Source organism: Uloborus diversus, chromosome 6 (assembly GCF_026930045.1).
Source record: "Uloborus diversus isolate 005 chromosome 6, Udiv.v.3.1, whole genome shotgun sequence".
NCBI lineage: Eukaryota > Metazoa > Arthropoda > Arachnida > Araneae > Uloboridae > Uloborus > Uloborus diversus.
Window position 1 is genome coordinate 170,295,760 of NC_072736.1, and position 17,612 is coordinate 170,313,371.

Here is a 17,612-nt window from a genome sequence, read left to right on the forward strand (position 1 = left end):
TTTTTTTTTTTTCACGCGGCAGTGTATTTTGTAGAATGTCACTCTTCGAATTATTAAATACTAGTGGTACCCGCACGGCATTGCCCGTAGTAGAAAATTAAAAGGTCTTTTGGTTCGCCTGTATATTTACAAACAATGTATGGTGAATTTTCTCGCCAATGGGCTTGTGCTCATGTTACGGTTCCACGTTATGATAATTTCGTAATTTACTCGTCCATCTTATGATAATTTTGCTCGGGAAAATGTTCTTAAAATGGAATAGAAAGAGAACCACATCGAATTTTCGAAAAATCGCTTCGAGGTGCACAACCCCATGCTACAAACTAACTTTGTGCAAGATTTCATGAAAATTGACCGAACGGTTTAGGCGCTATGCGCGTCACAGAGATCCAGACTTCCAGACATCCTACATATCCTCCGGACAGAGAGATTTTCAGCTTCATTATTAGTAAAGATAATAAATAATAATAAAGATAAGTTAAAAATTGAAATTTGTTTTCAGACCAGAAGCTGAAAATGACGCAAATGATCCCCTACATTCTACCTCTGCTCTTAGGAAGAACTTTTGACCTGGACAAAATGCAAGTTGGCATTGATATTTTCCCCAAAAGCGTCATTTCTAATCCAACTGTAAGTACAAAAAATATACCTGTTTTTTAACCTTTCAACGGCCGCAGCCTCTTTACCAACATGAAAAGTTGCACTTATTTCTTAGATACTAACATAATTATTTTCAAGAGATTAAACATCAAAATTATGTTTTAATTAACCAGGAGTTAATAGGTAAGATACATTCGGGTCACTCTCCAGAAAACGTAACTTTTGAACGCAAATCTTTTTTCAATTTTGAAACCTTTTGTTTTCCTTTTTTTTTTTCGTTCTTACTTGAAAGTGTTACCTATTAGAAGTAACCATAAACAATGGCCCAGCTAAATTCCAATTATTTTAATCATTAATAAAAATAAAAAAAAATAAGAAATGCCTTGCCCACGGAAATTTAAAAAAAAAAACTTTTAATATTAAAAAATCGAGGATAATTTAATATCTAAGTAATAATTTTGTTAATTGTGCAAACAATCAGCTATTTCAATGATTAGTGGGGATATAATATTAAGCTCTCTTAATTAAAGTACGGCTTAATTAGTAGTTTCAAATGTATGTTAAAAAATAGTATTTAGTAAATTTGAGGATATGCTGGCAATTTATAATTTTGGTAGAATGCATATTATTGATGTTTTTCTCCTTCTTCATTTATTTTCACCTAAGAAATAATGACATTGATAAGGTTTATCACGGAGGTGAGATTCACGGAGGTAAGGAATTTTTCATTAATATAGGCCTGATAGATATATTTTCTAGGGAAAAAAATTTTTCTTCTTTGCTACACTCTGCACATGTTACGCATATGAAAACATGTTCATTTCTTTTTTTACATTAATTTTCCTCCCTGAAATTCAAGTTCACGGGGGTGAGAAGGCAGAATAACCATTCTAAGTTTTTGAAGCAAAATCTATCTTTTTGTTTTTCGACAAAAATCTCATAACTTCAACTATGGCTGAAAATAAACAAGGAGGCTCCCTCGTATCATGGAAAATAAAATTTGATGTCATTACTGCCACGTGTTAACGAGGAATGGCATTTTGTGTTTAGGTAACGGAGGGGAGAATTTATTGTCTGACATGACTCCTTGTCCCTAAACACAATATTAAACTAAAACACAATATTAAAGAATTAAATATACTTAAACAATTAGTTTTTCAGACACTTCTGAAAGGAATAATCAATAAATAAGTACATATTTTTAATTAAACAAGTTATTAAGCAAGATAAAGAGTCACACAAGGTGTGTGACACGCCACGGAGGTGAGAATCCACATGTTGTGAACCAAAAATATACTAAAGTAAAAATTATTATTAAAAAATTGTTGACAGGTTTAAATAGATTAATTTTTGATAAAATTAAAAATCGTTGTTAAATGAATTGTTCCTTAAAGTTTTTACTGTAAAAGGCGTGTGACAGAAAAGTTACACTTTTTGAAGACTGATCCATTTATAAAATTTCACTTTAAAACACAGACAATCTGCCATAAAACACAAAAGCAACATAAATTGATCAAATTTTTTTTTAATTTACGCGAAAATAAAATAAATAAAATTGTCTACATTTGGACTCAGCTGTTTACATCTGAATTATAAAAGACAAAAGGGTTTGAAAATGAAAATGGAAGTTGAAAAAAAGTAAATTAAACCCAAAAAAAAGAGAATTTTAAATTAAACTGTCACGCGTATCTTTCAGATACAAATAGCAGATGTGCAGACTGACGCTAGAAAAATTCCAATGATAACAAATATAATTTCAACAATTTTCTTTAACTACTATTCAAAAGAAACTCTCAACGATATTACTAGAAATTTTGTTGCAATGAAAAGATTTCGGTTGGTGACGCTAATGCCGCCAAAAATGACGGGCATCCCTGATCGAAGCCTATCTATAACTCGTCGACGTTTGGCAGTTGTAATGCAAGGTTGCTTAAAATAAACAGCAAAATCTATACTGGTATAATCTAAGAAGTGTTCTGAAAGAAAAGACGTGCGTTAGAGTTCAAAAAATGTTTAAAATGTGCTCTGAATCAAACAAATGTCCTGAAAAGTGTTCTCAGGAGTGTTTTGAAAATTTTTCCGTTCAAAGAGTTCCAAAAAAAAAAAAAAAGACAAGTGTCCATATTCAAAACGTATCAGGAGATTTGCAGTGTATGACTCTTAATGCGTGTAATAATGATATCCTAATTTGATAGTAAATTCAAGGACAAGAGATTATTAACACAAGAAAAAAATTTGCCATACACTGAGATTTTCTAATACGCATTGAAAACAAGTTTGGAAAATTTTTATTCAGAAATAGTGTTCCAGTTGCCTGAAATGTACACTAAAATGTGTTTATAATGTGTTCCGTTAAAAATGAAATGTTACTAAAATGTGGTCCAAATTGGTTTCGAATGTGTCTCGGCTTTGATTGTCCACCTCACGAGATTGCTGTAAAAAATAACAGCAAAGGCTACTTTTATAATCAAAAGAGCAGTTCAAAAGTGTTGTAAAAGCTGTGCAGCAACGTGTTCCAAAAGAAGGGACAAGTGTTTAAAAAATGTTCTCGAATGCGTTCTATAATTTAAAAAAGTGTGCTGAACCAAGTAAGTGTGTTCCGAAAACTGTTCTCAGAAGTGTTTTAAAAACTGTCCCGAAAAGTGTGCACAAAAAATGTTCTGAAAAAAGGGACAAGTGTTCGTGTTTAAGAACTATTTGAAGATTTGCAGTGAATAGTGAATACTGAAAGGCAAAAAAAGCGATTTTTTACCTTTTTAAAAACATAAATATACATCGCATGGTGTTAAGGCCACTTATTAGAAAGTGTTTTATTTTGCATATCATCCATCAACTCATTTTATAAATATCCATTTGTAATGCATGAAAACCTTTTCGAAACTGATGCACTCCAAATGAATGTAGCCATTAAATTCCATTAAATGCTAGAAAGCCAACGAATTAGGACCCATTTAATTCTTGCAATCACTTAGATATTTATCTTGCTTTGAAGTTATTGACTAGCGACGTTCGGCCAAAGGTGCGGAGTTTCGATCCATAAAGTGTATGTTAAAAGTTTCTCGGTATTAATTGAACTTAATTTGGAAATTCAGCTGAAAGCTAAATTTAAATTCAGCGTACGACATGAAAAGGGTTATTATTGGAATTGACGGTTGAACTTTATTTGACATTCAAATTCCATTTAGAAAAGCCCGGTATGAAAACTTGGTATATAATTAAACAGATCATTTCATACTCTTGGCTGTTAAAGTTATTGCGGTTAATTTTCTGTGAAATCTTCATAGAAAGAGGGAAACGTATTTTGCCATAGAGAAAGAATATTTTTCTTTGAATTTCACAAATAATAATTATTACTGTTATTAATATTCTTTACATTATTATTTACAGTAATTATTTCTATTTATTGGTTAAATGTAATTGAGTATCGTAATGTTTTTGATTGTAAAAAAACTGTGAATCGTCAGAGATCATTTCACCGTAACGTTGTTATTACGATAACGTTCCGGGGTTTCACTGATTTCTACCAGATTTCTGTAAAAAAACAAGTATATTTGAGAAAGGTTTCCTTAATTGCTACAAGTTTCATTAATGCAGTTTTCTCACGACAGAGAAAAATGTTTTCATCTACCAGTGCGATGATATACTTATCTTCTTTATTAGTTGCTTTAGAGCCCCTTGGAAAGGACAGGCTGACTTATCCGACATTTTGGTTCCGAGACAAAATTGGATCCCACCTCGTTTCTAGTATTTATAAATACGTTATAATATTCGCTGGTTGCTATGTCGTAATATAATTGATGATAAGTTGAATAAAATGTCACTTAAGGTGAATCTAGAAAGATAACTGAGTTCACAAATTCAACAAAAATGTATCGGGAAATGTTTTCTGTAATAAACCTCATTTTCACACGTTATTTGTTTTTAATTTGTATTAATTGAATCGTCTTCATCTACAAAATAAAATAATCAAACATCAATCAGGCAACACATCTAAAGCTTGGACACCAGTTTTCTGCAATAAGGCTTTTGTACAAATACTATTTTTTTCGCCAGACAATGTTGGAACCAAAATGTCGGATAAGTCAGCTCCCCTTATATAGGAGCCTTAAGTTGCTTCACCTTCCTTTATTTGAGAACCGAGGGCAGAGAGCTGTCTTTGGATAATGTATAGTGACTACAGTAGTCTTTGTCTTTTCAGAATTGACTGAGCCCCAAAATCTGTCTCTGAATAAAGTATCTGTATACGAAATGCTAACATTTTCTTGCAATTATACATATTTGACAAAATGTCCCAGGAACCTTCTTTTAGGAAGGTCTCAGGCTATTACTATAAACATTGCTAAGTTTTCTAGGAAATTTCCCGAATTGTTCCTGAAACGTGACTGGCTTTAATTGGGAAGGTTTCTGAATTTTTCTGGTAGATTCCATTCTAATTTCAGGAAGGTTACTGAATTTTTGCGAGAAGTTTTTTGAGCAATCACGATTGCTAATTGTTTTTACTTGACCGTCCTTGGCGTCTGGTTCCTTTTTCAACCCCACCGTCTTCTGCAGGCGCGACTCCTCCGGTCCTGAGCACTGTCCCCCGGAATCCGCTTCTTCTGGTCGGTGGCGTCCATGTCCTACACACAAGCACGCTCATACACATACACACTTATACACATACACACTCACACACACAAGCGCGCCTTTACGTACATGCCAACGTTCATTCACACAGGTCTACGCACACACACAAACCTACACATACACAACTATACACACGTAACCGTCCAAGAGGAGGGACAGGCTTGGGGGGACAGGAGCCCGTTCAAGAAACAAGTGAGTAGGGTAGTAACCAATGAGTAGTGTTCTGTTGCAACTCGTGATTGCGAAAAACATAATTTTAATTCAAAATTTCAGAATTCGAGATAATTTTGTTTTATTTTATTTATTTTTTTATTTATTTTTAATTTATTTTTAATTTATTTATTTGTTTATTTATTTAATTATTAATTTATTTTTATTTTTTAGCTTTGTTACTGACAGAAATTAGCCACACTAACTGCTCATATTTTTTTAGGAACGTTTCAACTCCTGGACTTTCATCAATTAAAGTTGATATTATTCTTCAATTTCAACCTGAGTACAGTACAACCTCATTTATTAGGACTAACTGGGATCATAGTCAATCTGGATAAACGAAAATCCTGATAGTCCAGGTAGAATTTAGAATAAGCGAAACACATTCTTAAATGAGCAGACCTGTTTTTTACTACAGCAAAAAATGATACTGTTTTGAAAATTACACGGGATTGTGTATCGTAAACACTTTATCATTTATAGTTTAGCTGCAGTGGTGACGTACAGGAGCTCCAAGTACACCATTTGATAGATTACTTAAATTTATTACACTACCTGTGCAAGAGCTCAACATTTAATCAAAATGAAATGCGAATAGTTAGTGTTTTTATAGTTCCGTTCTTGCTATCACAATTAAAAATTATTATTAAGTAAGTATATTTTATTTAAATCTACAAATTGGGCCATTCCATGAAAAATTCAACAATTTGTCCCGCACGTGAAGATTCATACATTTCATTAAAGAGTAATAATTCTAAAGGGTAATGAAGAATTTCTTTTGCTAAAGAAATCACACATAAGTTGATGATTTGTAAAAAAAAAATGTTCATTAATATTTTTAAGTACTATTTTTAGTGAAACATATGAGGTATTACGTGCGTGAAAAAATGACCGTTTTCTGTGGAATGGCCCAATTTCATCCGAATAAAGCGGAGATCCGGCCAAACAAACGCCGGATAAGCGAGGTTCTACAGTACATTTTACTTTAATTGACTGACTGATTATTTTCATGAATACTTTTTCTTCTGTTTTGCAGGTCATACAAAACCCAGGAACAAGAAATCGTTACAAAATAGTGGACAATACTATTGCGGCAAGAGATTTACTGGATGTCGAAGGAGCATTCTCTCTTAACGTGAAAGCCGGAGTGTTCAAGGCTGGAGCTTCTGGTCAATATCTTGCCGATACGTACAACAAGGAAAATACCGTAGAAATAGCGATTACATCCACTTACGAAACGGTAAATTTCCGTTTTTCGCAAAACTGGATAATGAACGCGAAGGCCCGAATGTTTAAGCATGGCCCCACTTTAATTCTTATAGGCCGTGACAATCGCTGAAACTCATGGCAACAAAGAGGGCGCTATAGGGAACCCCTGATTCCATTACGTTGCCATTTTTGGATGGATGCAGTTGTTCCGTTCAGCACCTCTTGCGGTCAAAATGGGTGACGTCCAATCATAAATAAACAAACTTTGAAACCTTGATATTGATTGGTGGATGCATGAGCGGATCATAGTTGCATCGGTTTAATACAGAAAAGTCATAAATTGTCAAGGCCCTTTAAGCGTCATGTGCCATCTAGTGGGGCCATGGTTTAAGATTCAGTTAAGCTTGATTGAGTTCATATCTGTACGAAAGACGGATTGAGCACTGTCGCAAAAACAAAGCATTCCAGGATATACCTCAAAGGGATTGTCAGCAAATAATGTCATACTTTGTTTCAACAAATTCGACCTTACTCTTCCTGTGTCACAATGTCACACTTCGCCTGACCCCTTCCCCAGTTTGTCCCGTCTCGTTGTTTTTCATAAGCGTCTTGTCATTCAAATAATTTCTGATGTCAGACTTCTTGTTACATCCTCCCCCTTCCATGGCACGAACAGTCACAATTTAACAACCCCGCCTCCTCAAAGTGCGACATCATTTGTGAAGGAGAGCCTCAAAGGTTTTTTTCGTGATTATTTGAGGCAGTGAGAAGCAAACGGGTGTAAGTGGACATTTTCAAGCTTTGAGTAAAACGCGTTTAACGATAACATCCTAGGTAGGCTTTCATTGATTTTTTTTTTCTAAATCATGCTATACAGCAGCACCTACCAGGGCTACTAGTACCAACTCTTGCCCCCATGACAGAGGAGAGGTTCACCTACCATTTGCACTGGTTATCTCCAAATTTTTAATTTTGTCATTTACATCCCTCTGCTTCTCACTGCCTCATTTGTCCTTTGGATTGTCAATTTCGATATTTTTCAAATGAATATTAGTTTATGTAATCTTATGAACTCAGAATTTTTAACATGTTGCGATAGATTTTAATTAGAAAAGTACTCCTTGATTTCAAAATTAAATATCTCGAAAACAAAGGCCGATATTGGAATAAAATATTGTTAAACCCATAAAAATCGCGTGCAGAACCTTGGAAATTAGTAACAAAAAATGCCAACAGGGGTCACTGCGCGCTATAATTGCAATAGAAGTCCCCATAAATAGTGCTGCGAAAGGGTTAGGCGCTTCAGCAGTAGTTTTGCCTCTCAGAGACACTTACATTTACACTAGAAATTATCGTCCAACCTTTGCTTTCGAGACTTTTAATTTTGAAATCAGGAAGTCCTTTCCTGGACACCCTGCAGTTCCAAAATGAACAGTGTTCTTCACCTGCGAGGCACAGATTATATTAAGCGAAAGTAAGTAAATGTAACTTTCATTGGCATTTGAAGAAACGTGTTTTAGATTCAATAGCAACAATAGGAAGGTGTTGGAATTAGCCATTTTTCTCGCTTTTTTTTTTTTTTAAATAACACAAACTAAATAAACGATCTTTTTCAATAAAGCTACCGTACAATGGATGACAAAAATGCAAAAAAATTAAAAATGAAAATTTTGCAGTTACTTTTTTTTAACGTGTCTACAGAAGCATAATTCTTTGCTTTGTCAAGAAATTACTGTCTGAACACGGATTATATGGAAAGGCTAATATCCGGTTTACAGGCGAAAATGGACGCGTCTATTACCTTTCAGGGATGGTAGTTTACCTGATACATATGTGCGCATTTGCCTCTTAATTATTTCGACTCCGTTTTTTAAGAATGACAATTTATTCACTACAATAATTTTCAGATCAAAATTATATTCGATATATATTGTCACCCAAAAATTAATCGATTTATTTTGTTTACAACATAATTTTGAGCTAACCATTTTGCTTTCACATTTCGAAACGAAATGAAAACATTTTTTTTTTTTTTTTTTTTTGTTGTTGTTTCCATAGAAACTCATTTTGTTTCCACTCATTCTCACCTCAATGAAGGCAATAAATAAATAAGGCCTTAGTGAAATTATGAAACGCGTGCATCAAATTCCCATCGCTATTTTTCCTTCTTCCCTGCTAGATTCATTCAGATGGAATCGTCTGAACTTGGCCGATTGCCAACTTACATACAATCTTTGGTCAAACAGTAGTAACTTGATTTTTTTCCCTCGCTTCATTAGGTAACGGAGCAAATACCAGCTGATGCAAAACCGTTTCCTCTGTGGAGCCAGTTTGGTGATGCCTTGGGAACCCATTTTGTCAGAAGCATTACTTATGGTGGTGAGCTTGTTGCTTCAGTCCGTCTGTCATCCAATAACACTCGAGACAGACAAAAAATCAAAGCTGCATTCGAAATTGGTGGTCGTCTGGAGATATTTGACCTCGGTGTGGAAGGTGAGTTGTGAGGACGTGAAGAGATATATTGTGAAATTATTATTTTTTATTACGGGGTGAAAACTTCCCCAGTGAACGAAGCCCTAGTATGGCTTATTTGCTGAACGAATCGAGCCAAAATGTTAGATATGGTTACATGAAGATAGGCGCATGAGAGTGTGATGATTTTAAGCAACGCAATACTCACTGCATCGGTTACATAGAACAAATCTAGAAACTTTTAAATGGCAATGCCCGCTTTTTTCCTTCGCAAATTTATCAGCGTATTAAAAAACCACAAAAGAGGTTGGAGCACTTGGCGTGTGGTAAAAAATGCTCATTGGCAAATATAAATATTTTTTTCCACAAACAATACTTTGCACGTAATGTTTTGAGGTTGGTGCTTCTCTTACTGTCTAATAGGGTGGGTTTATTTTAACTTTTTTTAAAAATTGAAATCGCCTGTGGTGGGAAAAGTTGTGTATTGGCATCAGATGTTCGTGTGAAAAAGTTTTTGAAAAAATATAATTAGATATCCCGCCAGCTCCTTGAACTTTCGCAAAATATGTAAAAATTGACATTTAAAAAAAATAAATAAAAATTTCTTATGGATATATTTTGTAATCGCCTAAGGTCGGAAAAGTTCTGTATTCACAGCAAATGTTCGTGTGAAAAAATTTAGGTAATCGAAACATATTTAGAGCCCCGTTCTGACTCTTGAATTTTCGCCAAATATGTAAAAATTAACATTTATTTCCTATTTTTTAAACTTCTTACACATATTTTTTTTAAATCACCTGTGATAAAAATGCTTGCCCAATAAGATTTTTTGCTCATGAAAAAAAAAAAAAAAAAATACGTTGTGATATCGTACGATATTTTTTAAGCCCCCTCGACTGGTAAAATTTGGAATATTAGCAGAGTTTTTATTTTTTTCATTAAAGCTATTTTTACACTTTGTTTTCCTATAATAACACTCAATCATTCTTTTGAATTAAAACTAAAGTTTAAAAAAAGAGAGCACCTAGGGACTTCCATCCTCAGAAGGACCTGCGTCACTGTTTTACAGAGTAGCTCTTCACTTGTTTTGCCGAAATTTGGGGGAAATATCTTTGAATTCGTCTCGAGGAAATGCCTGCATTTGAACTTCCCCATAGCACCCTCCCAAGCACCCAAATTTAGGCTCAGTAGTTTTATTTATTTATTTATTTTTTTGTAACACACTCCTGTTTGAAAATTGCAACACCACGAAGGACTTACGCGAGTGAGCTGAAAATTGCAGGAAATGTAAAGTAGGGCATGATATGCGAGTGATTAGAATTGCAGACCGGTAGCGCATGCGTATGCTGAGCAGCGCCCTCTGAATGGCGGCTCGAACCGAATATAAATAGACGGCTGTAGCGAGGCCTCTATGATTATCGGTGGTTATATGCCAGAGTAAACCCCGTTAACTGAATCTTTACTATCTCTCTTCGACGAAAGAAAGCGAAATTTGAGCAAATTTCGGAGTTTGAACGGGGCAGAATCTTCGGCCTTCGTGAAGCTGGATTGTCTTATCGTGCAGTAGCCGCTCGTGTGCAGCGTAACAGCAGCACAATCATGCGTGTTTGGAAGCAGTGGGCGGACGAGGGTCGGACAGCTCGGAAATCCGGGAGTAGATCCCGAAATGTGACGTCAGCTCGCGATGACAGACACCTGGTGCGTATGGCGCTGACGGACCGCCCAGCTTCTTCTAGACAATTGACAGCAGAGTGTCAACAGCTACAGGTGTTTCATTGTGTGCTTCATCAATTCGGAGACGTCTGCTGCAGCGTGGGCTGTGCGCAAGAATTCCTTTTTACAGGATTCCTCACCATCGCCGCCTGCGGCTACAATGGGCCAATGTGCATAAGAGCTGGCGTGCTTATTCGCAGCAGGTCGCCTTTTCTGACGAATCCCGCTTCAATGTGAGGCTCCATGATGGCCGAATTCGTGTCAGGCGCTATGCCGGCGAATGGCACATTCCGGAGTGCATTATCGAACGCCACAGTGGACGAACACCCTGAGTTATGGTTTGGGGTGCCATAGCATATCATGGACGATCACAATTGCTACGAGTTGTGGGCAATTTGAACAGTACCCGATACATAAACGAAGTTTTACAGCCCCAAGCTATTCCTTTCCTGCAAGGATTGCCAGGGGCTGTATTCCAGCAGGATAGTGCCCGTCCACATGTCGCCAGGACGGTCAAATCCTACCTTGATTCGCAGCAGGTACAGCTTCTTCCTTGGCCTGCATATTCCCCGGATATGTCACCGATTGAACATGTGTGGGATTTCGTTGGGCGGCGTCTCGCTCGTGATCCTCGTCCTGTTGCTTCGACGGACGAACATTGGTTGCGCCATACAAACAATATGGAATACTCTTCCGCAGGCAGATGTTCAAACTTTGTTTCACTCCATGCCGAGTCGTGTAGCAGCTCTTATTGCGGCGCGTGGAGGCCACACAAAATACTAATTTCTATCTCTTTTTATTGTTTGTTTGGTTTGAAAATGTAATCATTTATTTGTACCAAAACCACTCAACTGTGTATTAAATTTCATTCAACTAAGATGCTTTCTTCATGGTGTTGCAATTTTCACAAACAGGAGTGTATATAAATTTTACAACTTATACTGCTTTGCTTTGTTTTCTACTGTAAACTACTTCATAGGGGATAAAATTGTTGAATTAATTATCAGACATAAACGAGTAAGTCTTGGTTGAACTAATTCAATACAACTCTGAATTAACTTTTCATGTTTCCCTTTTAGTTGCAATTTTATTGTGAGTAGCATTAATAATGGTAGATTTCATTTATAGCCCCCGTCGCCCCCTCCCCAAACAGCAATTATTTTAACCTTTTCGCTAAGTTTTTTTTTTTTTTTTTTTTTTATACGCAGAAAAAAAAAAAAAAAAAAACTTTTTATTTTTGCATCTATTACCGACATTACATTTTTCGTTATATTGTAGTAGTATAACTTCGAGTTAACAATACCCGATTTAACGATTTCCTCAATTTAATGATACGTTTCTCTGGTCTATATTTAACTGCATTGAATGTATATGATCCTCGATTTAACGATAACCTTGATTCAACGATACCTTTTTCTAATCCCTTGACAATAGTTAAATCGGCGTTATACTGTTTTATTTTATTTTTTTTAATACTGTCTAAATAATCTTAATTTGCATTTGTTTTAAAACAACCAAATATTTTAAAATTTCCCCAAAGTTTCTAAATTTCGCACAAAAAAAAGCTTTTTTTTTTTCTATTACATTACTTTTTCAGTTACGTTGTTGTACATTTTCTAAAAGCAGGCTAAATTATTTAATTTTGTATGCGTTCCAAAACAAATAGGTAACTAGCTTAGAATTTTATACATATTTCATGCCCAAATAGACGTCTTGCAATAAGGCAAAAAGTTTAGATGAAAAATATTTCTGAACATTTCAGTGGAAGGTGGTTACGAAAAAGAACTCACTAAATCTGTCGAGTCAACCCAAATCAAAATCTACAGTTCCGTGCCTCTAAGCAAGGCCCCTAATGATATGGAGACACTGAAAGAAACCCTGGATGTGTTTCCGGAGGACCTCAAAATTTTCAATGACGGCAAAGGAGTTCCTCTAAAAATGGAATTGTGGCCCTTAGAGCTCCTGGATTCTTCACGGCCCTCACGCTTGAGAAATAGGTAAAATGGATTTTATAGCAACCTTAATAAAAACGTCTTACACATTTCAAAAGCTTTCGAGTTTTTTGTTTTTTTTTCTTTTTCATTTTTAATTTGAATCATACGAATAGGCTTAGAGTGTGTGCAGATCATGTAATTTAAACTAAAAGTATTTCTTTTATATATTTTGCTCAACCCATTACACGGGTTTGATTCTTTTAAGCATGTCAAATGTTATTTTTATTTTCATTCATTTTTTAACAGATTTATTTATTTATTTTACATTATTTTATCTATTTTTTTTAATTTAATTTCTTGATCGGGCTTCTTGCATAAATTTCGAAATTTCATGAAAAATAACTTTCCACTATACGACTTTTCCATTTTTGTCCATTATTTCCCCTGAAACAACGTATCCATTTAGGATTGCATTTTTTCAGTTTCAGATTCGACCGCCATTATTAGCGAAATAAAATTAGTATAATGTATTTTTGAAAATAGTTACCCATTTTCTACGTTCATAAATCTTTTTGTAAGACTAAATATTTAAATAACTGGCATTGCATTCTGTGCACAAACGTTTCAATTATTTTTCCAAACGGAAGATTTTCAAATTTCAACATTGAAATCTTTCACTTTATTATTATTTTATAGAGCTTTGGAAGTTGAACTGGACACATTTGAAGAAAAATTTGATGATTTGAGAAACACCAAGTTTGCTATCTCTGATTGGATGAAAGTGATGTCACAGTCTCTTACAGACGATCAAGAAAAAAAAGTAAGGTTTGACTTTAATTTTAATAAGATTTTTTTTAAACAATAAAATATGCTGGCGTTTGGGATCATAATGCAAATTTATGTTCATTCAACTTGTGAAAATAAAGAAAAAAACGAGTTTCCATACGCCTAGAAGAGAGAGTAGTAGTTAACAGACCTTTAATCTGTGCTAGATCAAGTTATGTCAAAAAAAAAAAAAAATACTGATACTAAAATAAGTAAAACATGAACATAAACAACAAACACACCGAATCAATTTCCAAGATTTTTGTAGCAAACAAACTGCTTTCCCATAACAAAGCTCCAGTTAGGAAGGAATCTACCGACTTTCTAAATACAGTCGATCCGCGATAATTCAAATTTAAAGGGACCGACAAAAAACTTCGACTTATCGAAAGTTCGACTTACCGCTAATTTTGGTTTTCGGCATTTCAATATTAAAAACCATGGAATATTTTAATTAATATGTACATATTACAGACAAAATTACAGAACTTAAAAGTTTTGAAGCACAATAGTACAGTTTAATCAAAAATAATGAGAGAAAAAAAAAACTGCTGGAACCACTTGAATAGAGCTGATTCTACTTCAGAAAGATACACATCTTCATTCGTTTCAAATTCGGATTCATAGATTCAACTGTTAAAGAAGTTTCACTTTTTCTTTTAATATCAATCACAGAGTTCTTGATTAGACATCTTTAATAGTAACGAAAACTCACTCTGTCTCTCAGGAACTTATTAGCAAATGATCGAACTAAAGAATGAAGGGGGACGAATCTTAACTTAGGTCAGCCTTTGAATAAAGGTACAATTAGTTTGCTTGGCAACTTGACATTTTAAAAGCAAATTTGTAGTCCAGCAACATGTCAAAGTGTAAACAGTACAGTAGAACAAAAGAAAACAAGCTAACTCATTTTCGCATGTGTAACTCTTTTATCGGACATTGGTTCAAGCTAGCAAGCAAGAACTGCTCTCTTGCTTTAGAGGTCTATTGTGCAGGATTTGCAAGTGAAGGTGAAATAATTTTTCTCATATATAGTCACTTGTTTCTTTCTTTTTTTCTTTTTTTTCGTTCTTTCAAAATAAATTTCGAGTCATCTTTGAAAAAACTTCGAGTTAAAGGAAGTTAACTTCGAGACATTGAGAATAATTAGCATGGAATTAAGGCAAAAGGGTCGAGACTTGATAAAAACTTCGAGTTATAGTAATATTCGAGTTATCTAACTTCAAGTTATCGCGAATTGACTGTACTATGCATTTTAAAGGAGTTATTGAATACTTTTAGACAAAAAATATTTTTCTCCTCACCATTCTCCATTCCGCCCTTGGGTTGTGATTTTAAAAAATTCTGCTACTGGGTGCACATCCCTTTAGAGGTTAGTCAAAAAAAAAGAAAAAAAAATGGGATTGAGAGGTTAGTGCTCTCAATCCCATTTTTTTTTTCTTTTTTTTTTTTGAGCAATCACGATTGCTTATTGCTTTCATTTGACTGTTTTTGCCGTCCTATCATTTTATTTTCCCACCGCCACCCTCCGCACCATCACCGTCGACCGGCTCCTCACGATGCTGCTCCTATAGCGAAAGCCGTCTCCAGGTTGCATCCATGTCCTACACACACGCGCATACATACACAACTACAAACACACACACGCACACACAAACACATACACACACACACCTACACACACATACACAAACACATACACATACACACACACACACTGATGCTTGCACACAAACACATATGCCTACACACACATACACATTACCCCCCCCACACACATGCCTTCACACACATACACATACCCCCCTACACACAAACACACATACCCCCCACACATAAACACACACGCCTACATACACACACACATGCGAAAAACATAATTTGAATTCAAGTGTTCAAAATTCTTTTTTTTTTTCAGCGATCTACGACAGAAATTAAAAAATCAAAAACTTGTCTGCAAGATAAACCGACATTATATGAATTGACGCACTGAGAAGCAGAGGGATGTAAGTGCCAAAACTTAAAATTCGGAGATAACTAGTACAAATCGTTGGTGAGCCATTCCTCTGTTTTGGGGTAAGATATAGTACTAGTTGCCCTTGTAGGGGCTTTTATACAGCATGATTTAGAAAAAATGTCAATGAAAGCCTACCTAGGACCGGAACTTTAAACGCGTTTTAGTCGAAACATGAAAATGTCCACTTACATCCCTTTGCTTCTCACTGCCACAACAGGGTTGTTTCCTTCAGTCAAAAGTACTGCTTTTAGTCACTGAAATTGATAGAAGAAACAAAAAAAAAAAAAATAACATGGACCCAGGAAATCCTTTCATTTTCCCAGCAGTTATTTTTTAATTAATTTTTTAAAATGTACGATTTTTCAAACCAGGCGTGGTCTTGAATGACGTCACAAATGATGCTCTTTAGCGCTTCTTTGTACCGCGTTTCCACGTTATGATAATCAAGAAGCGAATTAAATATTGTGCTCTACGCTTGCTATCAACCCTATCGTTGCCAGTACACGTGAGTAAAGGTGCGAATTAAATATTTTGCTCTGTGGATGGTAACACAGAACGGCATTCCATCATTTGTGATGTCATCGGCAGAAGCGTAAACAATGAAAGCGCACCGATTAAAGTTTTTTTTTTATAATAAACTTAAACAAATTATTTAAAAAATGGTCAGATCCTACGTTTTAAAGCATGCTCGTTCAGAAAAAAATACTTTTAAAATTTTGTAAACGACCCCATTGTAAAATCTAAATTAGCACCGAGAAATGCCTTATAAAGAAGATGCTAATACACGTACATGCTACTTGCGGATCATGTCCCGGAAGATGCGATAAAAATCTTCATTAGCTAATACGTAAGTTTCTTTTTTTTAAAATTTATTTTCTACCCCTACTAAAAAAAAGTCTACAGACTCTTTCGAGAGTCTGCGAATCACGTCACTGCTTCCGGTACCTGGTTTTGTAGTATCTGGTACCTTGTACCGCAAAAAGAACAGTTTGTTGGACGATATCAGAAATAAGTTTTTATCAAATAAGGGTTCATTTCACATTTTTTTAATAAAACACCAAACAGTTTTTTTTTTTTTTTTTTTTTTTTTTTTTTTTTTTTTTTTTTAAGTTCTTAACAACCATTTCGAAAGAGCAACGCACGTCATGGTATGATTGGGGATCTGCGTTGCCTTTACAATGCTGCCAGGTTACCTTTGCCCCAACTAAAAGTTTACTATTCAGTTATAGTTACTATTGTTATTAGCTTCATGTTCATTGTAAATTAGCGGTAGCCACGAAGAAGAATTTTACTCTATAAGACAAGAGATAGAACTACACTCATGTTTGTGAAAATAGCGACACCAAAAAGGAATTATGAATAACTGAAATTCACAAGAAATGTATAGCAGGATAAGATATGCAAGTGATTAGAATTACAGAGACGTACACTGTAAAAACGATTCAGAAACAATCCTGGAAAATAATGGGCAGCTGATGTGCCCAATTTCTGCGAGTAACATATCTTGCAAAAACCAGGAACGTTATCCGCTAAAATTCAGTAACCTTCCTGAAATTATACCGGAAGCCTCCTAAAAAATTCAGAAATCATCCCGTTTGAAGTCAATTGTGTTTCTGAAACAAAGCTTATAATAGCTTTGCACTTTCTTGATTTATTAAGAAAGTTTCACAAGCAATACTGCAAACACGGCCAAAGCCAAGCCAGAATTGCAAGCAAGTATCGAGAATTGTACCCGCCTGCAACGCCGTCCATACCTATTTGCTCCCTTTGGGCGATTTATCAGCATGGACAGGCCATAATCGAGCTGAAACCGATACACTTTATAAATACGCTCAGTTAATCTTTGAACTGGGAGCTAAAAATATTTTTCACAACCGGGAGAAATCTGCATTCATGCAAATTGTAGTAATTCAGGAAACGTTTTGACAATGATACTTGATGCTTCCAGGAAGTGTATAAAAACCATTGAAATCCCGAAACGTTCACAGAAATACTCAGTAACG

The 17,612-nt window shown here is 35.1% G+C and overlaps 1 protein-coding gene across 1 annotated transcript; it reads left to right on the forward strand.

Moving 5' to 3' along the window:
- Nucleotides 1–516: 516 nt before the first annotated feature.
- Nucleotides 517–12,834, forward strand: LOC129225067 (uncharacterized). Its single transcript, XM_054859615.1, has 4 exons — nucleotides 517–630; nucleotides 6,476–6,679; nucleotides 8,928–9,141; nucleotides 12,596–12,834. Exons 1-4 carry the CDS (start codon nucleotides 517–519, stop codon nucleotides 12,832–12,834), a joined length of 771 nt encoding a protein of 256 aa, XP_054715590.1.
- Nucleotides 12,835–17,612: the final 4,778 nt, after the last annotated feature.